At 45.6% G+C, this 26,389-nt stretch overlaps 1 protein-coding gene and 1 long non-coding RNA gene across 2 annotated transcripts in view; one reads left to right on the top strand and one right to left on the bottom strand.

The window, feature by feature from the left end:
* slc1a7a (solute carrier family 1 member 7a) overlaps positions 1 to 26,389 on the top strand; it is a 70,201-nt gene that overhangs the window by 31,826 nt on the left and 11,986 nt on the right. Inside the window, exons 3-4 of the mRNA XM_036986515.2 lie at positions 22,653 to 22,868; positions 26,254 to 26,296. Coding sequence (XP_036842410.2) covers positions 22,653 to 22,868; positions 26,254 to 26,296 — 259 coding nt within the window. The remainder of the gene's footprint in view (positions 1 to 22,652; positions 22,869 to 26,253; positions 26,297 to 26,389) is intronic.
* On the bottom strand, positions 7,044 to 8,413 carry LOC149982161 (uncharacterized). The gene is made up of 2 exons (XR_016482750.1): positions 8,309 to 8,413; positions 7,044 to 7,449 (listed from the first exon to the last, which is right to left on the bottom strand). It is a non-coding gene; the product is annotated as an uncharacterized LOC149982161 (long non-coding RNA).

Genomic DNA, 26,389 nt, shown 5'->3' with positions numbered 1-26,389 from the left:
TGATACTACTACCACTGTAGAGGAATGATACTACTACTACTGTAGAGGGTTGATACTACTACTACCACTGTAGAGGAATGATACTACTACCACTGTAGAGGAATGATACTACTACTACTGTAGAGGGTTGATACTACTACTACTGTAGAGGGTTGATACTACTACTACCACTGTAGAGGAATGATACTACTACCACTGTAGAGGAATGATACTACTACTACTGTAGAGGGTTGATACTATTACTACTGTAGAGGGTTGATACTACTACCACTGTAGAGGGTTGATACTACTACTACTACTGTAGAGGATTGATGCTGCTACTACTACTGTAGAGGGTTGATGCTACTACTACTGTAGAGGGTTGATACTACTACTACTACTGTAGAGGGTTGATACTACTACTGCTACTGTAGAGGGTTGATACTACTACTACTACTGTAGAGGGTTGATACTACTACTACTGTAGAGGGTTGATACTACTGCTACTGTAGAGGGTTGATACTACTGCTACTGTAGAGGGTTGATACTACTACTACTACTGTAGAGGGTTGATACTACTACTACTGTAGAGGGTTGATACTACTACTACTACTGTAGAGGGTTGATACTACTACTACTACTACTGTAGAGGGTTGATTCTACTACTACTACTGTAGAGGGTTGATACTACTACTGCTACTGGAGAGGGTTGATACTACTACTACCACTGTAGAGGGTTGACACTACTACTACTACTGTAGAGGGTTGATACTACTACTACTACTGGAGAGGGTTGATACTACTACTGCTACTGTAGAGGGTTGATACTACTACTGCTACTGTAGAGGGTTGATACTACTACTACTACTGTAGAGGGTTGATACTACTACTACTACTGTAGAGGGTTGATACTACTACTGCTACTGTAGAGGGTTGATACTACTACTGCTACTGTAGAGGGTTGATACTACTACTACCACTGTAGAGGGTGGATACTACTACTACTACTGTAGAGGGTTGATACTACTACTACTACTGTAGAGGGTTGATACTACTACTACTGTAGAGGGTTGATACTACTGCTACTGTAGAGGGTTGATACTACTGCTACTGTAGAGGGTTGATACTACTACTACTACTGTAGAGGGTTGATACTACTACTACTACTGTAGAGGGTTGATACTACTGCTACTGTAGAGGGTTGATACTACTACTACTACTGTAGAGGGTTGATACTACTACTACTACTGTAGAGGGTTGATACTATTACTACTGTAGAGGGTTGATACTACTACCACTGTAGAGGGTTGATACTACTACTACTACTGTAGAGGATTGATGCTGCTACTACTACTGTAGAGGGTTGATGCTACTACTACTGTAGAGGGTTGATACTACTACTACTACTGTAGAGGGTTGATACTACTACTGCTACTGTAGAGGGTTGATACTACTACTACTACTGTAGAGGGTTGATACTACTACTACTGTAGAGGGTTGATACTACTGCTACTGTAGAGGGTTGATACTACTGCTACTGTAGAGGGTTGATACTACTACTACTACTGTAGAGGGTTGATACTACTACTACTGTAGAGGGTTGATACTACTACTACTACTGTAGAGGGTTGATACTACTACTACTACTACTGTAGAGGGTTGATTCTACTACTACTACTGTAGAGGGTTGATACTACTACTGCTACTGGAGAGGGTTGATACTACTACTACCACTGTAGAGGGTTGACACTACTACTACTACTGTAGAGGGTTGATACTACTACTACTACTGTAGAGGGTTGATACTACTACTGCTACTGTAGAGGGTTGATACTACTACTGCTACTGTAGAGGGTTGATACTACTACTACTACTGTAGAGGGTTGATACTACTACTACTACTGTAGAGGGTTGATACTACTACTGCTACTGTAGAGGGTTGATACTACTACTGCTACTGTAGAGGGTTGATACTACTACTACCACTGTAGAGGGTGGATACTACTACTACTACTGTAGAGGGTTGATACTACTACTACTACTGTAGAGGGTTGATACTACTACTACTGTAGAGGGTTGATACTACTGCTACTGTAGAGGGTTGATACTACTGCTACTGTAGAGGGTTGATACTACTACTACTACTGTAGAGGGTTGATACTACTACTACTACTGTAGAGGGTTGATACTACTACTACTGTAGAGGGTTGATACTACTACTACTACTGTAGAGGGTTGATACTACTACTGCTACTGTAGAGGGTTGATACTACTACTGCTACTGTAGAGGGTTGATACTACTACTACTACTGTAGAGGGTTGATACTACTACTGCTACTGGAGAGGGTTGATACTACTACTACCACTGTAGAGGGTTGATACTACTACTACTACTGTAGAGGGTTGATACTACTACTACTGTAGAGGGTTGATACTACTACTACTACTGTAGAGGGTTGATACTACTACTGCTACTGTAGAGGGTTGATACTACTACTGCTACTGTAGAGGGTTGATACTACTACTACTACTGTAGAGGGTTGATACTACTACTACTACTGTAGAGGGTTGATACTACTACTGCTACTGTAGAGGGTTGATACTACTACTGCTACTGTAGAGGGTTGATACTACTACTACCACTGTAGAGGGTGGATACTACTACTACTACTGTAGAGGGTTGATACTACTACTACTGTAGAGGGCTGATACTACTACTACTGTAGAGGGTTGATACTACTACTACTAATGTAGAGGGTTGATACTACTACTACTGTAGAGGGTTGATACTACTACTACTGTAGAGGGTTGATACTACTACTACTACTGTAGAGGGTTGATACTACTATTACTGTAGAGGGTTGTTACTACTACTACTACTGTAGAGGGTTGATACTACTACTACTACTGTAGAGGGTTGATACTACTACTACTACTGTAGAGGGTTGATACTACTACTACTGTAGAGGGTTGATACTACTACTACTGTAGAGGGTTGATACTACTACTACTACTGTAGAGGGTTGATACTACTATTACTGTAGAGGGTTGATACTACTACTACTGCTGTAGAGGGTTGATACTACTACTACTACTGTAGAGGGTTGATACTACTACTACTGTAGAGGGTTGATACTACTACTACTGTAGAGGGTTGATACTACTACTACTACTGTAGAGGGTTGATACTACTACTACTGTAGAGGGTTGATACTACTACTGCTACTGCAGAGGGTTGATACTACTACTACTGTAGAGGGTTGATACTACTACTGTAGAGGGTTGATACTACTACTGCTACTGCAGAGGGTTGATACTACTACTGCTACTGTAGAGGGTTGATACTACTACTGCTACTGTAGAGGGTTGATACTACTACTACTACTGTAGAGGGTTGATACTACTATTACTGTAGAGGGTTGATACTACTACTACTACTGTAGAGTGTTGATACTACTACTGCTACTGCAGAGGGTTGATACTACTACTACTACTGTAGAGAGTTGATACTACTACTACTACTGTAGAGTGTTTATATTGGAACCATTTATTCTGATTAATGTAAACAAAGTGCCAGTGCCCTGTTGATTTCCATGTAGTTTGTATGTTATCAGTGTTAAAGTAAACATCCCCAGAGGGGTCATTCCTTCCAACTTGAGAATACATCATTATTCCTGAGGTACTGCATCAACCATTTTGACATTCCGACATTTTGACATTCTGACATTCTGACATTCCGACATTCTGACATTCTGACATGCATTCAAAAATCTACATGGTTAGCTGATATGTTTATTAGCATGTCTTAGAAGACGATAGTGCTCTAAATTCTATCCAACATACAGTGCCTTGCGAAAGTATTCGGCCCCCTTGAACTTTGCGACCTTTTGCCACATTTCAGGCTTCAAACATAAAGATATAAAACTGTATTTTTTTGTGAAGAATCAACAACAAGTGGGACACAATCATGAAGTGGAACGACATTTATTGGATATTTCAAACTTTTTTAACACATCAAAAACTGAAAAATTGGGCGTGCAAAATTATTCAGCCCCTTTACTTTCAGTGCAGCAAACTCTCTCCAGAAGTTCAGTGAGGATCTCTGAATGATCCAATGTTGACCTAAATGACTAATGATGATAAATACAATCCACCTGTGTGTAATCAAGTCTCCGTATAAATGCACCTGCACTGTGATAGTCTCAGAGGTCCGTTAAAAGCGCAGAGAGCATCATGAAGAACAAGGAACACACCAGGCAGGTCCGAGATACTGTTGTGAAGAAGTTTAAAGCCGGATTTGGATACAAAAAGATTTCCCAAGCTTTAAACATCCCAAGGAGCACTGTGCAAGCAATAATATTGAAATGGAAGGAGTATCAGACACTGCAAATCTACCAAGACCTGGCCGTCCCTCTAAACTTTCAGCTCATACAAGGAGAAGATTGATCAGAGATGCAGCCAAGAGGCCCATGATCACTCTGGATGAACTGCAGAGATCTACAGCTGAGGTGGGAGACTCTGTCCATAGGACAACAATCAGTCGTATATTGCACAAATCTGGCCTTAATGGAAGAGTGGCAAGAAGAAAGCCATTTCTTAAAGATATCCATAAAAAGTGTTGTTTAAAGTTTGCCACAAGCCACCTGGGAGACACACCAAACATGTGGAAGAAGGTGCTCTGGTCAGATGAAACCAAAATTGAACTTTTTGGCAACAATGCAAAACGTTATGTTTGGCGTAAAAGCAACACAGCTGAACACACCATCCCCACTGTCAAACATGGTGGTGGCAGCATCATGGTTTGGGCCTGCTTTTCTTCAGCAGGGACAGGGTAGATGGTTAAAATTGATGGGAAGATGGATGGAGCCAAATACAGGACCATTCTGGAAGAAAACCTGATGGAGTCTGCAAAAGACCTGAGACTGGGACGGACATTTGTCTTCCAACAAGACAATGATCCAAAACATAAAGCAAAATCTACAATGGAATGGTTCAAAAATAAACATATCCAGGTGTTAGAATGGCCAAGTCAAAGTCCAGACCTGAATCCAATCGAGAATCTGTGGAAAGAACTGAAAACTGCTGTTCACAAATGCTCTCCATCCAACCTCACTGAGCTCGAGCTGTTTTGCAAGGAGGAATGGGAAAAAATTTCAGTCTCTCGATGTGCAAAACTGATAGAGACATACCCCAAGCGACTTACAGCTGTAATCTCAGCAAAAGGTGGCGCTACAAAGTATTAACTTAAGGGGGCTGAATAATTTTGCACGCCCAATTTTTCAGTTTTTGAATTGTTAAAAAAGTTTGAAATATCCAATAAATGTCGTTCCACTTCATGATTGTGTCCCACTTGTTGTTGACTATTCACAAAAAAATACAGTTTTATATCTTTATGTTTGCAGCCTGAAATGTGGCAAAAGGTCGCAAAGTTCAAGGGGGCCGAATACTTTCGCAAGGCACTGTATATGCTCTAATTTCTAAGAAGACCGACGTTCTGGCATCTAAAACATATACTGTATATTCAATTTACATATGGAGGAATATCCACATCTGCTCTGCTTCGCTCTCAATTGTAAGAAGGTTGTTTTGTCAGCCAAGTCTTCATGGCGATGTGATGAATCCCTTCTGCTTGGCTCTTCACTGATATTTCTCCAAGAACATTGAGTGTTCCCGGCTTGACCTTTCCTCTTTGACACATCTCTTATCACAGAAGGCTATTTATTCCCATGGGCTTGTCCTCTCCCGAGGATGGCTCAATCGAACATTACAATACTGTTGGATCAAGAAGGAGTGTTTGTTTTAATTGCCTGTATGTTTCTGTACAGCACTTTGAGATATCAGCTGATGTAAGAAGGGCTTTTTAAATAAAATATGATTTGATTTTGATGTTGATGATGGGTGACAGGACTTTTCCATATTATACGGTATGCAATACTGATTGACAGGAAATAGCAGAGATGACAGAAATCTTCTGCTTTTGGAATCAAAAGGTGATGGATCTGTATGTGTCATCAGGCCAACAGGGGTCCAATGTTAGAGGTCAAAGGGCAGACTAATACCTAGCTGACTGGGTAAACACAAAGGACATTTTTCTGTTGTTCTTCTCCTCCGTCAGGAGGAAGAGGCAGTGAGTAAGATAACAGCGCTTGCCTAAAATCACATCCAGCAGCATATTTGTGTTAGCCTGGTCCAAAATCTGTTGACGCTGTCTTGCCAACATCTATGGCAAGAGAGCACAAAACTATCTGAAACCGGGCTATATTTGTGATAATTATCAGTCACAATTATCACAAGATGAAACTCTTGAAATATCAGTCACAGGCCTCTCTGGCACCAACTCTGTTGTATTTGACCTTGAGAAATCAACCGATGAGAATTCTGATCAGTACTGAAGCATGTCTGATGTCTCCAGGCGTGAGTATTATTGCTTTAGTTTAATAATTAACATCTAATTATTTTTTTGTCAACCCATGAATGATGTTGTCTGATGAGCTCTGTAGCAGTCTTTATTGTTCATTGGGTGATTTTTATTCTTCTCATTGACTTTAATGTGTATCTTTCTCATTTTTTTTTCTGCATCCCAACACCTCTGATAAACCATAGATGGGAAATGTATTGACTTCTAATTAATGCATTTGCTTTCATTTGTGACCACACGGACAGATGTGGAAGCGGTGTGTATCTGTCATCACCAAATGGCTCTCTTGTGTAGACTAAGATTACGTTCCAAATAGAGCCCTATTCCCTTTACAGTGCACTACTTTTGACCAGGGCTCATAGTGCACTATATAGGGAATTGGATGTTATTTGGGCCCCGAGTCTGGATGAATCAGAGAGCCTGCCTGGCTGAAGTCCAATGCTTTTGTCAGTCTTATTAGAGCTAACGGGAGCTGTATCGTGAGTGTACATGTTAATGACACCTGAGGGTTGGTTGTACCCCCGGGCACAGAGAAAAGAAGAGAAGAAAACATCAACAACTGTTCTCATAAATAAGAATTATACATCATTTCAGCACCCAGAACCAAATCTGTGTTAAAGGGACATCAGCATGTGAAATAGGCATGTTTCTGCTGTATCAAATCACATTTATTTATATAGCCCTTCTTACATCAGCTGATATCTCAAAGTGCTGTGCAGAAACGCAGCCTAAAACCCCAAACAGCAAGCAATGCAGGTGTAGAAGCACGGTGGCTAGGAAAAACTCCCTAGAAAGGCCAAAACCTAGGAAGAAACCTAGAGAGGAACCAGGCTATGTGGGGTGGCCAGTCCTCTTCTGGCTGTGCCGGGTGGAGATTATAACAGAACATGGCCAAGATGTTCAAATGTTCATAAATGACCAGCATGGTCAAATAATAATAATCACAGGCAGAACAGTTGAAACTGGAGCAGCAGCACGGCCAGGTGGACTGGGGACAGCAAGGAGTCATCATGCCAGATAGTCCTGAGGCATGGTCCTAGGGCTCAGGTCCTCTGAGAGAGAGAAAGAAAGAGAGAAAGAGAGAATTAGAGAGAGCATACTTAAATTCACACAGGACACCGGATAGGACAGGAGAAGGACACCGGATATAACAAACTGACCATAGCCCCACGACACATAAACTACTGCAGCATAAATACTGGAGGCTGAGACAGGAGGGGTTAGGAGACACTGTGGCCCCATCCGATGATACCCCCAGACAGGGCCAAACAGGAAGGATATAACCCCACCCACTTTGCCAAAGCACAGCCCCCACACCACTAGAGGGATATCTTCAACTACCAACTTACCATCCTGAGACAAGGCTGAGTATAGCTGTATGTTTTCTAATAAAAAAGAAAGAGGAAGAAGATTGAGCAAGATAAGTGTTTCCGATGACATCATTTGTTGTGCATCTTTCCGACCCACCAAACACAGAAATCCTCCATTTTCAAATATGTTGATGTTGGGGCGCTGCTGGAGAAAATGTGTCACGAGAGACTAAATCAAATCAAAAATCAAATCAAATTGTATTTGTCACATACACATGCATAACAGATAATATATCTCAGTGATAAATAATCCATTATGTAAGCAAAATACTTTATAAGGAGCCATACATACTTCTGAATGCTTATAGCCTGTATTATAATGCCTTATAAAGCACTCAATGCATTCAAATGTATTGCAAATAAATAATAGTATCCTCAAAGAAAGTGTTCGTTGAGTGTTCTAAGAGAGCAAGTACAAGCACTACAACTTTCTTTTCAACATGCTAGCTTCTGTTTTGTGCCTCCTGAACATTACCCTCCTGAGCGGAACTTCCTGTAAGTCACTCTGTACTAAAGTGCAGGTAGACCCGGTGAATTTTACCTTTTACCTGTCTCCTCTCTTTGATCTGGCTGGTAAGAGGAATGTCTCCTCTCTTTGATCTGGCTGGTAAGAGGAATGTCTCCTCTCTTTGATCTGGCTGGTAAGAGGAATGTCTCCAGTATTTGATCTGGCTTGTAAGAGTGTTTGTGAAGATCCAGGACAATAATTATTCCAGAAAGCTGTTTCATGCTTGGCACGGTTTCCATCCTCAGCAGGAGGGCAGGATGGTTCACTGCACATGTGTCCCAAATAGCACCTTATTCCCTTTTCCCATATGGGCCCTGTTCAAAAGTTGTGTGCTATTTGGAGAATTGGGTGTAATTTGGAACGCAGATTGGATAGGATGGAGTCACAGCACGAAATGGCAGAGAAAACATTCAGTGACCACTCCAACCCACTGGCCAAACAACACAGGATTCAACTTTGGGCAGTTAGTGACACATCTTGTCTTCATCCCAAATGGTACCCTATTCCCTATATAGTGCATTCCTTTTGACCAGGGCCCATAAGGTTATACTCAAAATAACTGCACTTTGTAGGGAATAGGGTACCATGTGGGATGCATTCCTTGTCTGTCCAGCTCTGGGGCATCATATATCATCATCAGATTGATGTCTCCTCCATTTCCACTTCAGCATAAATGCTCTCTGGTACTAAATGTTATTAAATCTGCTACACGTGTTCCCATTGATACAGTGCGTTTTCTATGCTTTGTCGTTACATACAGGTTGATAATGATTATTTGCGACATCACATAGCCTCAGCCTCGGTACTGGAGTACCAGTACAAAAATACATTAGGAAAGACTGGGGAAGGCTGCGTGAATCAAATGAAATCTCAATGACAATCTTACTGTGATAGACTAGGGACAAGATGGCGTCGACAGAGATGTTCGCCTCTCTTCAAGTCCTTAGGAAACTATGCAGTATTTAGTTTTTTTTATGTATTATTTCTTACATTGTTACCCCAGGAAATCGTAAGTCTCATTACATACAGCCGGGAGGAACTATTGGATATGAGAGCAACGTCAACTTACCAACATTATGACCAGGAATACGACTTTCCCAAAACGGATCCTCTGTTTGGACCACCACCCAGGACAATGGATCTGATCCCAGTACGCGACCCAAAACAACCCCACTGCAGAAGGGGCAGACGGAGCAGCCTCCTGTTCAGGCTCTGTAGACGTACACATCGCCCACTGCTCCCGAGTATACTACTCGCCAATGTCCAGTCTCTTGACAAAGTAGACTAAATTGGAGCAAGGGTTTGATGTCTCTCTGCCTTCCAAAGAGACATCAGAGATTGTAACATTATCTATGTCACGGAAACATGGCTCTCTCGGGATATGTTGTCGGAATCGGTTCAGCCACCGGGCTTTTCCATGCATCGCGCCGACAGAGATAAACACCTCTTTGGGAAGAAGAAGGACGGGGGTGTATGCTTCATGATTAACGACTCATGGTGTAATCATAACAACATAAAGGAACTGAAGTCCTTCTGCTCATCCGACCTAGAATTCATTACAATCAAATGTCGGCCATATTACCTCCCAAGAGAATTCTAGTCAGTTATCGTCACAGCGGTGTACACTCCCCCTCAAGCAGACTCAAGGAACTTCAATGGACTATGTAAAATGGAAATCATATATCCTGATGCTGCATTTATTGTTGCTGTGAATTTTAACAAAGCAAATTTGAGAACAAGGCCACCTAAATTCTATCAGCATCTTGATTGTAGTACACGCGGGGGTAATACACTAGATCACTGCTACTCCCTCCACCGCCCTCCGACCCCGGCACCATCTTGCTCCTACCGTTTAATAGGCAGAAACTCAAACAGGACGTTCCAGTGACCAGAACCATTCAACGCTGGTCTGACCAATCGGAATCAATGCTTCAAGATTGTTTTGATCATGTGGACTGGGATATGTTTCTGGTAGCCTCAGAGAACAACATCGATATATACGCTGACTCGGTGACTGAGTTTATTAGGAAGCGCATTGGAGATTTTGTACCCACTGTGACTACCCTAACCTACCCTAACCAGAAACAGTGGATGGATGGCGGCATTCTCGCAAAACTGAAAGCGCGAACCACCACATTTAACCATGGAAAAAGGTCTGGGAATATGGTTGAATATAAACAGTGTAGTTATTCCCTCCGCAAGGCAATCAAACAAGCAAAATGCCAGTACAGGGACAAAGTGGAGTCGCAATTCAATGGATCAGACACAAGATGTATATGGCAGGATCTACAGGAATGTACAGGATCTACAGGAATGTACAGGATCTACAGGAATCTACAGGATCTACAGGAATCTACAGGATCTACAGGAAATCACAGACTACAAAAATAAAACCTTCCATGTCACGCTTTGAGACAAACTAAACACCTTCTTTGCCCGCTTTGAGGATAATACAGTGCCACCGTCGCAGCCCGCTAACAAGGACTACACCCCCCCTTCTCCGTGGTAAAACATTTAAGCGTGTTAACCCTCGCAAGGCTGGTGGCCCAGACGTCATCCCTAGCTGCGTCCTCAGAGCACGCGCAGACCAGCTGGCTGGTGTGTTTACAGACATATTCAATTGTGCCCTATCTCAGTCTGCTGTCCCCACATGCTTCAAGATGGCCACCATTGTTCCTGTGCCCAAGAAGGCAAAGATAGCTGAACTAGATGACTACCGCCCTGTAGCATTCACTTCTGTCATCATGAAGTGCTTTGAGAGACTAGTCAAGGATAATTTCACCTGCACCTCACCGGCCACCCTAGACCCACTCAGGAGGCTGAAGAAATTGGGCTTGTCACCCAAAACCCTGACAAACTTTTACAGATGCACAATCGAGAGCATCCTGCCGGGCTGTATCACAGCCTGGTAAGGCAACTGCACCACCCTCAACCGCAACCGCAAGGCTCTCCAGAAGGTAGTGCGGTCTGCACAACGCATCACCGGGGACAAACTACCTGCCCTCCAGGACACTTGCAGCACCCAATGTCACAGGAAGGCCAAAAAGATAATCAAGGACAACAACCACCCGAGCCACTGCCTATTCACACCGCTATCATCCAGAAGGCGAGGTCAGTACAGGTGCATCAAAGCTGGGACCGAGAGATTGAAGAATAGCATCTATCTCAAGGCCATCAGACTGCTAAACAGCCATGGCTAACTCAGAGAGACTGCTGCCTACATACAGACCCAATCACTAACTCAGAGAGGCTGCTGCCTTCATTGAGACTCAATCACTGGCCACTTTAATAAATGGATCACTCGTCACTTTAAACAGTGACACTTTAATTAATGCCACTTTAATAATATTTACATATCTTACATTACTCATCTCATATGTATTTACTGTATTTTATACCGTCTAGTTGCACCTTGCCTATGCCGCTCGGCCATCGCTCATCCATATATTTATATGTACATATTCTCATTCACCCCTTTAGATTTGTGTGTATTAGGTAGTTGTCGGGGAATTGTTAGATTACTTGTTAGATATTACTGCACTGCAGGAACTAGAAGCACAAGCATTTCACTACACTCGCATTAACATCTGCTGACCATGTGGAGGAGAGGAGAGAAGGAGAGGACCAGTTCAATTTGATTTGATTTGAAGGCTACAGGAATCAAATGAAATCTGAATGACAATATTACTGCAATAGACTGGGGAAAGCTACATGAATCAAATGAGATCTGAATGACCGTCTTACTGCGATAGACTAGGGAAGGCAACATGAATCAAATGAGATCTGAATGACCGTCTTACTGCGATAGACTAGGGAAGGCAACATGAATCAAATGAGATCTGAAATACCGTCTTACTGCGATAGACTAGGGAAGGCAACATGAATCAAATGAAGAGTAGATGTAGAGGAGTAGATGAGGAGGGGAGGAGGAGAAGAGGAGAGGAAAGGAGGAGAGGAGAGGAGGAGCAGAAGAGGGGAGTAGAGGAGGGAAGATGAGAGGAGGAGAGGACAAAGTAGCAGAGAAGGGGAGAGGATAGGAGGACAGGAGAGGATGAGAGGAGGAGGGGAGTAGAGGAGGGAAGATGAGAGGAGGAGAGGACAAAGTAGCAGAGAAGGGGAGAGGATAGGAGGACAGGAGAGGAAGAGAGAAGAGGATGAGAGGAGGAGAGGAAAGGAGGAGGGGACGAGAGGAAGGGGAGGAGGGGAGTAGAGGAGGAGAGAGGAGAGGAGGAGGGGAGTAGAGGAGGAGAGGAGAGGAGGAGAGGAGAGGAGGAGGGGAGGAAAGGGGAGCAGAGGAGGGGAGTAGAGGAGGACAGAGCAGAGGAAAGGAGGAGGGGAGGAGAGGAAATGGGAGTAGAGGAGGAGACAGGAGAGGGGGAGAGAGGGAGAGAGGAGAGAGGAGAGAGGAGAGGAGGAGAGAGGAAGGGAGGAAGCAATGTTTAATTCACCACTGCTCTGCTCTAACTGTCCACCCGGCTGCTCTGATGGGAAATATCTAAATAGTCTCTGTTGTTTTCCTGAACTTAGTCTGACCTTTCTTGACATGATTTAACAGCAACCCTTTTTCTCTGGTTGTTTTGGGGGCAGATTAATGTTATGTGTGAAAGGACAGAAGGAGAGGAGGAGAGGAGAGAAGGAGAGGAGGAGCAGAGGATGGGAGTAGATGAGGAGGGGAGGAGGAGAAGAGGAGAGGAGAGGAGAGGAGGAGCAGAGGAGGGGAGTAGATGAGGAGGGGAGGAGGAGAAGAGGAGAGGAGAGGAGGAGCAGAGGAGGGGAGTAGATGAGGAGGGGAGGAGGAGAAGAGGAGAGGAGAGGAGGAGCAGAGGAGGGGAGTAGAGGAGGGAAGATGAGGAGGAGAGGACAAAGTAGCAGAGAAGGGGAGAGGATAGGAGGACAGGAGAGGAGGAGAGGAGAGGATGAGAGGAGGAGAGGAAAGGAGGAGGGGAGGAGAGGAAAGGGGAGCAGAGGAGGGGAGTAGAGGAGGAGAGAGGAGAGGAGGAGGGGAGTAGAGGAGGAGAGAGGAGAGGAGGAGGGGAGTAGAGGAGGAGAGGAGAGGAGGGGAGGAGAGGAAAGGGGAGCAGGAGAGGGGAGTAGAGGAGGAGAGAGGAGGAGAGAGGAGAGGAGAGGAAATGGGAGTAGAGGAGGAGAGAGGAGAGGAGGAGAGAGGAGAGGAGGAGAGAGGAAGGGAGGAAGCAAGGTTTAATTCACCACTGCTCTGTTCTAACTGTCCACCCGGCTGCTCTGATGGGAAATATCTAAATAGTCTCTGTTGTTTTCCTGAACTTAGTCTGACCTTTCTTGACATGATTTAACAGCAACCCTTTTTCTCTGGTTGTTTTGGGGGCAGATTAATGTTATGTGTGAAAAGGACAGAAGGAGAGGAGGAGAGGAGGAGAGGAGAGAAGGAGAGGAGGAGCAGAGGATGGGAGTAGATGAGGAGGGGAGGAGGAGAAGAGGAGAGGTTGGAGAAGAGGAGGGGAGTAGAGGAGGGAAGATGAGAGGAGGAGAGGACAAAGTAGCAGAGAAGGGGAGAGGATAGGAGGACAGGAGAGGAGGAGAGGAGAGGATGAGAGGAGGAGAGGAAAGGAGGAGGGGAGGCGAGGAAAGGGGAGTAGAGGAGGGGAGTAGAGGAGGAGAGAGGAGAGGAGGAGGGGAGTAGAGGAGGAGAGAGGAGAGGAGGAGGGGAGGAGAGGAAAGGGGAGCAGAGGAGGGGAGTAGAGGAGGAGAGAGGAGAGGAGGAGGGGAGTAGAGGAGGAGAGAGGAGAGGAGGAGGGGAGTAGAGGAGGGGAGTAGAGGAGGAGAGAGGAGAGGAGGAGGGGAGGAGAGGAGAGAGGAGAGGAGGGGAGAGGAGAAGAAAGGAGGAAGGGAGGAGAGGAAAGGGGAGTAGAGGAGGAGGAGAGGAGGGGAGGAGAGGAAAGGGGAGTAGAGGAGGAGAGAGGAGAGGAGGAGAGAGGAGAGGAGGAAGGGAGGAAGCAAGGTTTAATTCACCACTGCTCTGCTCTAACTGTCCACCCGGCTGCTCTGATGGGAAATATCTAAATAGTCTGTTGTTTTCCTGAACTTAGACTGACCTTTCTTGACATGATTTAACAGCAACCCTTTTTCTATGGTTGTTTTGGGGGCAGATTAATGTTATGTGTGAATGGACAGAAGGAGAGGAGGAGAGGAGAGAAGGAGAGGAGGAGCAGAGGATGGGAGTAAATGAGGAGGGGAGGAGGAGAAGAGGAGAGGAGAGGAGGAGCAGAGGAGGGGAGTAGAGGAGGGAAGATGAGAGGAGGAGAGGACAAAGTAGCAGAGAAGGGGAGAGGATAGGAGGACAGGAGAGGAGGAAGGGAGGAGAGGAAGGGGAGGAGGGGAGTATAGGAGGAGAGAGGAGAGGAGGAGGGGAGTAGAGGAGGAGAGGAGAGGAGGAGGGGAGGAGAGGAAAGGGGAGCAGAGGAGGGGAGTAGAGGAGGAGAGAGGAGAGGAAAGGAGGAGGGGAGGAGAGGAAAGGGGAGTAGAGGAGGAGAGAGGAGAGGAGGAGAGAGGAGAGGAGAGGAGGAGAGGAAAGGGGAGTAGAGGAGGAGAGAGGAGAGGAGGAGAGAGGAGAGGAGAGGAGAGGAGGGGAGGAGAGGAAAGGGAAGCAGAGGAGGGGAGTAGAGGAGGAGAGAGGAGAGGAAAGGAGGAGGGGAGGAGAGGAAAGGGGAGTAGAGGAGGAGAGAGGAGAGGAGGAGAGAGGAAATGAGGGGAGGAGAGGAAAGGGGAGTAGAGGAGGAGAGAGGAGAGGAGGAAGGGAGGAAGGGAGGAAGCAAGGTTTAATTCACCACTGCTCTGCTCTAACTGTCCACCCGGCTGCTCTGATGGGAAATATCTGGAGACAGTCACGCACAGCTCGGAAACATCTGTGGCCTTTCCTTATATAAAAGGCTCCTCTCTTTCTCTATCTCTCTGGTTTAGTAACAGGTTGCTTGAGGAGACTGACAGACTGACTTCAAGAATCTGCCATTTTCTTTCAATGACCTCTGACATCATGTTTTGTAATGATTGTTGCTGTTTGACGTGGCAGAAGCTCCCTGAGAAACCCTGGTTGTTGTCATTTGATCAAAACTGGCTGCTGGTTGAGCAAAATTTGGTTGGATTCATGATGATTCATGATGATTCATGATGATTCATGATGATTTGTGATGATTTATGATGATTTATGATGATTCATGACAATTTATGATGATTCATGATGATTTATGATGATTCATGATGATTTATGATGATTCATGAGGATTTATGATGATTCATGAGGATTTATGATGATTCATGAGGATTTATGATGATGTTTCAACCAGCCAATGAGAGTGGTTCTAATATATGTCCATCAACTCTGACTAAGAGGGCCTTTGCTCACGGTTGGTTGGTTGGTCAGAGATGTGGGAACCACCTTATGGTATCCTGCAGGTGCTGGGTTCACAGGCCGGACAAAGCAGCATTAACCAGGGTTAATCAGGGTTACGTCCTTATCCTGTCCTCCATACCTACTGGGTGAGAACTGTAAGCCTGCCTCCATCTTGTTATTCCCAGTCTTTATACCCAGTGAGTTGCTCCAACCAACTCCAACACACACTATCTATCACACTATCTACCACACTATCTATCACACTATCTATCACACTATCTATCACACTATCTACCACAATGACTCTCACACTATCTACCACACTATCTACCACACTATCTATCACACTATCTACCACACTATCTATCACACTATCTACCACACTATCTACCACAATGACTCTCACACTATCTACCACACTATCTATCACACTATCTACCACATTATCTACCACAATGACTCTCACTCTACCACACTATCTACCACACTATCTACCACACTATCTATCACACTATCTACCTCACTATCTACCTCACTATCTACCACACTATCTACCACACAATCTAGCACACTATCTATCACACTATCTACCACACTATCTATCACACTATATGCCACACTATCTACCACAATGACTCTCACACTATCTAACACACTATCTATGACAATGACTCTCACACTATCTACCACACCATCTATCACAATGACTCTCACACTATCTATGACAAATACCCTCACACTATCTACCACACTATCTACCACACCATCTACCACACCATCTAGCACACTATCTACCACACTATCTATCACACTATCGACCACACTATCTACCACACTATCTATCACACTATCTGACAATGACTCTCACACTATCTACCACACTATCTACCACACTATCTATCACACTATCTACCACACTATCTATCACACTATCTGACAATGACTCTCACACTGTCTATCACAATATCTACCACATGATCTACCTCACTATCTACCATACTATCTATCACACTATCTATGACAATGACTCTCACACTATCTACCACACAATCTATCACAATGACTCTCACACTATCTATCACACTATCTACCACACTATCTATCACACTATCTATGACAAATACTCTCACACTATCTACCACACTATCTATGACAAATACTCTCACACTATCTACCACACTATCTACCACACTATCTACCACACAATGTATATGACAAATACTCTCACACTATCTACCACACTATCTATCACACTATCTACCACACTATATATCACACTATCACACTATCTACCTCACTATCTATCACACTATCTGTCACAATGACTCTCACACTATCTATCACACTATCTACCACACTATCTATGACAATGACTCTCACACTATCTACCACACTATCAATCACAATGACTCTCACACTATCAATGACAAATACTCTCACACTATCTACCACACGATCTACCACACTATCTACCACACTATCTATCACACTATCTACCACAATGACTCTCACACTATCTACCACACTATCTACCACACTATCTACCACAATGACTCTCACACTATCTACCACACTATCTATCACACTATCTATCACAATATCTACCTCACTATCTATCACAATATCTACCTCACTATCTACCACACTATCTATCACACAATCTATCACACTATCTAGCACACTATCTACCACACTATCTAGCACACTATCTACCACACTATCTATCACACAATCTATCACACTATCTACCACACTATCTACCACAATGACTCTCACACTATCACACTATCTTCCACACTATCTATGACAATGACTCTCACACTATCTACCACACTATCTATCACACTATCTATGACAAATACTCTCACACTATCTACCACACTATCTATCACACTATCTATCACACTATCTATGACAATGACTCTCACACTATCTACCACACTATCTATCACACTATATACCACACTGTCTATCACAACATCTACCACACTATCTACCACACTATCTACCTCACTATCTACCATACTATCTATCACACTATCTATGACAATGACTCTCACACTATCTACCACACGATCTATCACAATGAATCTCACACTATCTATCACACTATCTACCACACTATCTATCACACTATCTATGACAAATACTCTCGCACTATCTACCACGCTATCTACCACACTATATATGACAAATACTCTCACACTATCTATCACACTATCTACCACACAATGTCTATGACAAATACTCTCACACTATCTATCACACTATCTATGACAAATACTCTCACACTATCTACCACACTATCTACCACACTATCTATGACAATGACTCTCACACTATCTATGACAAATACTCTCACACTATCTACCACACTATCTATGACAGTGACTCTCACACTATCTACCACATGATCTATCACAATGACTCTCACACTATCTATCACACTATCTACCACACTATCTATCACACTATCTATGACAAATACTCTCACACTATCTACCACACTATCTACCACACTATCTATCACAATGACTCTCACACTATCTACCACACTATCTATGACAAATACTCTCACACTATCTACCACACTATCTATCACACTATCTACCATACTATCTATCACACTATCTATGAAAAATACTCTCACACTATCTACCACACTATCTATGACAAATACTCTCACGCTATCTACCACAATATCTATGACAAATACTCTCACGCTATCTACCACAATATCTATCACACTATCTACCACACTATCTATCACACTATCTATGACAAATACTCTCACACCATCTACCACACTATCTATCACATTATCTATCACACTATCTCACTGAGAGCAGCCGACCTGGATTTAAATCATTTCAAATACTTTATCTGTGCTTGATTGAGCTTGTCTGTCCTACTGGACCAATAGAATAGTGTCAGAACTGCACACCCAGACAGGCTACAGCAAACTCTCAAAAATATTTGAAAGACTTAAAATAGTATTTAAAACCAGGACTGGAAAGCAAGTACAGAATCTCAGGTATTCAATATTACATGAATAGTTATTACCAAGTACAGAATCTCAGGTATTCGATATTACATGAATAGTTATTACCAAGTTGAGTTCCTTGGTGGGATGGAAGTTGCTGTAATGTTGGACATTATGTCCTCAAGGGTTTTACGCTTTGCTTTGAGTGGTGTATCTCTTGACTTATTTCTCTCTCTTACATGTTCATTTCACATATCAATTTTTATCGGTTTCTGTGTATATTTGATGTGTGTGCCAATTACATTTTCCCGGGAAAGTTAGTGGGCAGAAATGTATGCTCATAACTGACACCAAACCTTTTCTAAAATCCCCAATGGCTGAAGCTCTGAAAGAAGCTTTCAAATTAAACATGGCTTACAAAGTGTATTTAACATGAATGTCGCTGTGCACTATACAGAAGAGAACAGCATGTAGCTGTGCACTAAACAGAAGAGAACAGCATGTAGCTAACTATAACTACCTTTACCACTGAGTTCTCTCTTTCCTGACCCATTCTGTTTCCACCCATCTCTCTCTCTTTCCTGACCCATTCTGTTTGGACCCATCTCTCTCTCTTTCCTGACCCATTCTGTTTCCACCCATCTCTCTCTCTTTCCTGACCCATTCTGTTTCGACCCATCTCTCTCTCTTTCCTGACCCATTCTGTTTCTACACATCTCTCTCTCTTTCCTGACCCATTCTGTTTCCACCCATCTCTCTCTCTTTCCTGACCCATTCTGTTTCGACACATCTCTCTCTCTTTCCTGACCCATTCTGTTTCCACCCATCTCTCTCTCTTTCCTGACCCATTCTGTTTCCACCCATCTCTCTCTCTTTCCTGACCCATTCTGTTTCCACCCATCTCTCTCTCTTTCCTGACCCATTCTGTTTCCACCAATCTCTCTCTCTTTCCAGACCCATTCTGTTTGGACCCATCTCTCTCTCTTTCCTGACCCATTCTGTTTCTACCCATCTCTCTCTCTTTCCAGACCCATTCTGTTTGGACCCATCTCTCTCTCTTTCCTGACCCATTCTGTTTGGACCCATCTCTCTCTCTTTCCTGACCCATTCTGTTTCCACCCATCTCTCTCTCTTTCCTGACCAATTCTGTTTCCACCCATCTCTCTCTCTTTCCTGACCCATTCTGTTTCCACTCATCTCTCTCTCTTTCCTGACCCATTCTGTTTCCACCCATCTCTCTCTCTTTCCTGACCCATTCTGTTTGGACCCATCTCTCTCTCTTTCCTGACCCATTCTGTTTCCACCCATCTCTCTCTCTTTCCTGACCAATTCTGTTTGGACCCATCTCTCTCTCTTTCCTGACCCATTCTGTTTGGACCCATCTCTCTCTCTTTCCTGACCCATTCTGTTTGGACCCATCTCTCTCTCTTTCCTGACCCATTCTGTTTGGACCCATCTCTCTCTCTTTCCTGACCAATTCTGTTTCCACCCATCTCTCTCTCTTTCCTGACCCATTCTGTTTCCACCCATCTCTCTCTCTTTCCTGACCCATTCTGTTTGGACCCATCTCTCTCTCTTTCCTGACCCATTCTGTTTCCACCCATCTCTCTCTCTTTCCTGACCAATTCTGTTTCCACCCATCTCTCTCTCTTTCCTGACCCATTCTGTTTCCACTCATCTCTCTCTCTTTCCTGACCCATTCTGTTTGGACCCATCTCTCTCTCTTTCCTGACCCATTCTGTTTCCACCCATCTCTCTCTCTTTCCTGACCCATTCTGTTTCCACCCATCTCTCTCTCTTTCCTGACCCATTCTGTTTCCACCCATCTCTCTCTCTTTCCTGACCCATTCTGTTTGGACCCATCTCTCTCTCTTTCCTGACCCATTCTGTTTCCACCCATCTCTCTCTCTTTCCTGACCAATTCTGTTTCCACCCATCTCTCTCTCTTTCCTGACCCATTCTGTTTCCACCCATCTCTCTCTCTTTCCTGACCCATTCTGTTTCGACCCATCTCGCTCTCTTTCCTGACCCATTCTGTTTGGACCCATCTCTCTCTCTTTCCTGACCCATTCTGTTTCCACCCATCTCTCTCTCTTTCCTGACCCATTCTGTTTCCACCCATCTCTCTCTCTTTCCAGACCCATTCTGTTTCCACTCATCTCTCTCTCTTTCCTGACCCATTCTGTTTCCACCCATCTCTCTCTCTTTCCTGACCCATTCTGTTTCGACCCATCTCTCTCTCTTTCCTGACCAATTCTGTTTCCACCCATCTCTCTCTCTTTCCTGACCCATTCTGTTTCTACCCATCTCTCTCTCTTTCCAGACCCATTCTGTTTCCACTCATCTCTCTCTCTTTCCTGACCCATTCTGTTTCGACCCATCTCTCTCTCTTTCCTGACCCATTCTGTTTGGACCCATCTCGCTCTCTTTCCTGACCCATTCTGTTTGGACCCATCTCTCTCTCTTTCCTGACCCATTCTGTTTCCACCCATTTCTCTCTCTTTCCTGACCCATTCTGTTTCTACCCATCTCTCTCTCTTTCCAGACCCATTCTGTTTCCACTCATCTCTCTCTCTTTCCTGACCCATTCTGTTTCGACCCATCTCTCTCTCTTTCCTGACCCATTCTGTTTGGACCCATCTCGCTCTCTTTCCTGACCCATTCTGTTTGGACCCATCTCTCTCTCTTTCCTGACCCATTCTGTTTCCACTCATCTCTCTCTCTTTCCTGACCCATTCTGTTTGGACCCATCTCTCTCTCTTTCCTGACCCATTCTGTTTGGACCCATCTCGCTCTCTTTCCTGACCCATTCTGTTTGGACCCATCTCTCTCTCTTTCCTGACCCATTCTGTTTCCACCCATTTCTCTCTCTTTCCTGACCCATTCTGTTTCTACCCATCTCTCTCTCTTTCCAGACCCATTCTGTTTCCACTCATCTCTCTCTCTTTCCTGACCCATTCTGTTTCGACCCATCTCTCTCTCTTTCCTGACCCATTCTGTTTGGACCCATCTCGCTCTCTTTCCTGACCCATTCTGTTTGGACCCATCTCTCTCTCTTTCCTGACCCATTCTGTTTCCACTCATCTCTCTCTCTTTCCTGACCCATTCTGTTTGGACCCATCTCTCTCTCTTTCCTGACCCATTCTGTTTCCACCCATCTCTCTCTCTTTCCTGACCCATTCTGTTTCCACCCATCTCTCTCTTCTTTCCTGACCCATTCTGTTTCCACCCATCTCTCTCTCTTTCCTGACCCATTCTGTTTCGACCCATCTCTCTCTCTTTCCTGACCCATTCTGTTTCCACCCATCTCTCGCTCTTTCCTGACCCATTCTGTTTCCACCCATCTCTCTCTTTCCTGACCCATTCTGTTTCCACCCATCTCTCGCTCTTTCCAGACCCATTCTGTTTCCACCCATCTCTCTCTCTTTCCTGACCCATTCTGTTTCCACCCATCTCTCTCTCTTTCCTGACCCATTCTGTTTGGACCCATCTCTCTCTCTTTCCTGACCCATTCTGTTTCCACCCATCTCTCTCTTTCCTGACCCATTCTGTTTCCACCCATCTCTCGCTCTTTCCTGACCCATTCAGTTTCCACCCATCTCTCTCTCTTTCCTGACCCATTCTGTTTCGACCCATCTCTCTCTCTTTCCTGACCCATTCTGTTTGGACCCATCTCTCTCTCTTTCCTGACCCATTCTGTTTGGACCCATCTCTCTCTCTTTCCTGACCCATTCTGTTTGGACCCATCTCTCTCTCTTTCCTGACCCATTCTGTTTGGACCCATCTCTCTCTCTTTCCTGACCCATTCTGTTTCTACCCATCTCTCTCTCTTTCCTGACCCATTCTGTTTCCACCCATCTCTCTCTCTTTCCTGACCCATTCTGTTTCCACCCATCTCTCTCTCTTTCGGCTCGCTGTCTACGGTTTTATTATGATTGTTATTCTTATTGTTTATTATTGAGTATCTTATTCTCTCTGGGATTACCAGTCTGGCTCCTTCCTCCTAACCGTTCTGTTCTTCTCTCTAGTTTGATGTCGGGGCTGGCAGCCCTGGACGCCAAGTGTTCCAGCCGCCTCGGCATCATGACCGTCTCCTACTACCTGTGGACCACCTTCGTGGCGGTGGTGGTGGGCATCCTCATGGTTACCATCATCCATCCAGGTGGCGCCGCCCAGAAGGAGGACAACGAGGACAGCGGCAAGCCAATCATGAGCTCCGCTGATGCCCTGCTTGATCTGATTCGGTAAGAGACAGATAATTAAATTTACCTTTGACCTTTGTTGTTGTGTCCAATGTCATTGGATTGTTTTAACGTCAGCCTACATTGAAGGTTCAAGGGTTTTTCTTATTCACGTTTACAGTAAACACAACATTTGTTTCCTCAGTACATATTCAAACAGGAATATGACTTTATCTCTTTTTCTTCAAGCCTCTGTACTCTACGACCGTTGACATTTTAATGGCTTTGCTGCTCAATCAATCAACTAATTTTACATAGCACTTTTTTTTTAATGAAAGCAACATTTTTGTGCCTTTTACACATTAAACCTGGCTACTGCAGATTCATAAGACTCCCATCAAGAGACCTTTGTGTTTGAGGCAGGCTTTAGAAACAACTTTTTTGGGACAAGACTGTGTGTGTGTCTGCCTGCATGCGTGTGAGATTGTAACAGGAAGCTAACGGGTCTTCCTGCACTTAGCTTCACCTCACATCTCTTAACAACAACAACCCTCATAATAACCATTGTGCTTTCCAAATTGCACTCTATAGTGCACTAGGGACGGAGGGACGGAAGGGGCGGAGGGACGGAGGGATGGAAGTGTGGAGGAGATGGGGGATGGAGGGGTGGAGGGGTGGAGGGGATGGGGATGGGGATGGAGGGGTGAAAGGGTGGAGGGGATGGAGGGGCGGAGGGACGGAGGGATGGAAATGTGGAGGAGATGGGGGATGGAGGGGTGGAGAGGTGGAGGGGATGGGGATGGAGGGGGAGGGGGGAGTTGTGGAAGGGTGGAGGGGATGGGGGGATGGAGGGGTGGAGAAGATGGGGATGGGGGTGGAGGGGTGAAGGGGTGGAGGTGATGGGATGGGGTGGAGGGGTGGAGGGGATGGGGTGGAGGGGTGGAGGGGATGGGGATAGAGGGGTGGAGGGGTGGAGGGGATGGGGATGGAGGGGTGGAGGGGAGGAGAGGAGGAGAGGAGAGCAGGAGGGGAGGAGAGGGGAGCAGAGGAGGGGAGTAGAGGAGGAGAGAGCAGAGTAAAGCAGGAGGGGTGGAGGGGTGAAGGAGTGGAGGGAATGGAGGGGTGGAGGGGTGGAGGGATGGAAGGGTGGAGGAGATGAGGGGATGGAGGGGTGGAGGGGATGGGGATGGGGATGGGGGTGGAGGGGATGGAGGGGCGGAGGGACGGAGGGATGGAAATGTGGAGGAGATGGGGGATGGAGGGGTGGAGAGGTGGAGGGGATGGGGATGGAGGGGGGAGGGGGGAGTTGTGGAAGGGTGGAGGAGATGAGGGGATGGAGGGGTGGAGGGGTGGAGGGGATGGGGGTGGAGGGGTGAAGGGGTGGAGGGGATGGGGGTGGGGGTGGAGGGGTGGGAGGGGAGGGGTGGAGGCGATGGGGGTGGAGGGGTGGAGGGGATGGGGGTGGAGGGGTGGAGGGGTGGAGGGGTGGAGGGGTGGAGGGTAATGGGGATGGAAGGGTGGAGGGGATGGGGATGGAGGGGTGGAGGGGTGGAGGGGATGGGGATGGGGATGGAGGGGTGGAGGGGTGGAGGGGATGGGGGTGGAGGGGTGGAGGGGATGGGGGTGGAGGGGCGGAGGGGATGGGGATGGAGGGGTGGAGGGGTGGAGGGGATGGGGATGGAGGGGTGGAGGGGTGGAGGGGATGGGGGTGGAGGGGTGGAGGGGATGGGGATGGAGGGGTGGAGGGGTGGAGGGGATGGAGGGGTGGAGGGGTGGAGGGGATGGAGGGGTGGAGGGGTGGAGGGGATGGGGGTGGAGGGGTGGAGGGGATGGGGATGGAGGGGTGGAGGGGATGGGGATGGAGGAGTGGAGGGGGTGGGGGTGGAGGGGTGGAGGGGATGGGGTGGAGGGATGGAGGGGTGGAGGGGATGGAGGGGTGGAGGGGTGGAGGGGATGGAGGGGTGGAGGGGTGGAGGGGATGGGGGTGGAGGGGTGGAGGGGATGGGGATGGAGGGGTGGAGGGGATGGGGATGGAGGAGTGGAGGGGGTGGGGGTGGAGGGGTGGAGGGGATGGGGTGGAGGGATGGAGGGGTGGAGGGGATGGAGATGGAGGGGTGGAGGGGATGGGGATGGAGGGGTGGAGGGACAAAACCCCTCCAGGTTCTGGCCTTTCTAGGGAGTTTTTCCTAGCCACCGTGCTTCTACACCTGCATTGCTTGCTGTTTGGGGTTTTAGGCTGGGTTTCTGTACAGCACTTTGAGATATCAGCTGATGTACGAAGGGCTATATAAATACATTTGATTTGATTTGATTTGATAGGAGGCCAGACTGAGGGATCCTGTCTGTCTGTCTGTCTGTCTGTTATCTACCTAGACAGGGTAATATGGTACATGAGGCCAGACTGAGTGATCACGTCTGTCTGTCAGGATGAACCCTAAGACTCTTTTAGAGACTTCCTTCCCTCACCTATCCTGCCACTTGATGTGTGTGTACTGTGTGTGTGTGTGTGTGTGTGTGTGTGTGTGTGTGTGTGTGTGTGTGTGTGTGTGTGTGTGTGTGTGTGCGTGCGTGCGTGTGTGTGTGTGTGTTGTGTATGAAAGTGTGTGATGTAATTAGGTTTAATTAGTGACATTGAGGTCAGGGTTTAGTTCTGATCTCAAGCAGATAAGACCCTTTTAAAACAGCAACTAAGATTCCTGTTGGAACTATCAGATAAGACCCTTTTAAAACAGCAACTAAGATTCCTGTTGGAACTATCAGATAAGACCCTTTTAAAACAGCAACTAAGATTCCTGTTGGAACTATCAGATAAGACCCTTTTAAAACAGCAACTAAGATTCCTGTTGGAACTATCAGATAAGACCCTTTTAAAACAGCAACTAAGATTCCTGTTGGAACTAGCAGATAAGACCCTTTTAAAACAGCAACTAAGATTCCTGTTGGAACTAGCAGATAAGACCCTTTTAAAACAGCAACTAAGATTCCTGTTAGAACTATCGGTTAAGACTCGTGGCGTGGGACTGCTGGGCCGATACGGTTGGCTAGCTCTTTTTCCCCACCTGTCGCCCAGGAAGAGGTGACTTTACGTGGCCACCCGCTTGTTCCTCCCTCCCTCCCTTACTCTTCTCCTCTCATCTTCCAAAGCGACTGAGTACCATATGTCAGACAGTCCTGGCCAATGAGAGCCTAGCGTGGCTAGAGTGGCTTAACCAATGAGGCCCTAGAATGGCTAGAGAGCACAACATTGGCTCTGATGAGATAAAATTAGTATTTGGGTGGCTGGCTGCACAGAACCTGTATGAGACCCTGTCCATTGCCTGAGGTGTAATCAGAGAGGCATTGTCTAGTCTGATACAGTAACTGTGAATCATGCTTTTTAAGTTCATTTCTGAAACCTGTCAGCCGGCTCTAGAGTTTATTAACACTTTCCTATATTCTTCCCTTCCAGCAACATGTTTCCAGCCAACTTGGTCCAGGCAACTTTCCAACAGGTGAGCAGTAGGACATTATCATGTAAAATGGAAATGTTTCCGTTTCTGAAGAGTTTACGGAGGAGTGGTAAAGCACACCATGTTTATAATAGA

Source organism: Oncorhynchus mykiss, chromosome 8 (assembly GCF_057628025.1).
Source record: "Oncorhynchus mykiss isolate SJ-2025 chromosome 8, ASM5762802v1, whole genome shotgun sequence".
NCBI lineage: Eukaryota > Metazoa > Chordata > Actinopteri > Salmoniformes > Salmonidae > Oncorhynchus > Oncorhynchus mykiss.
This window is presented reverse-complemented; position numbering and strand designations above follow the sequence as displayed.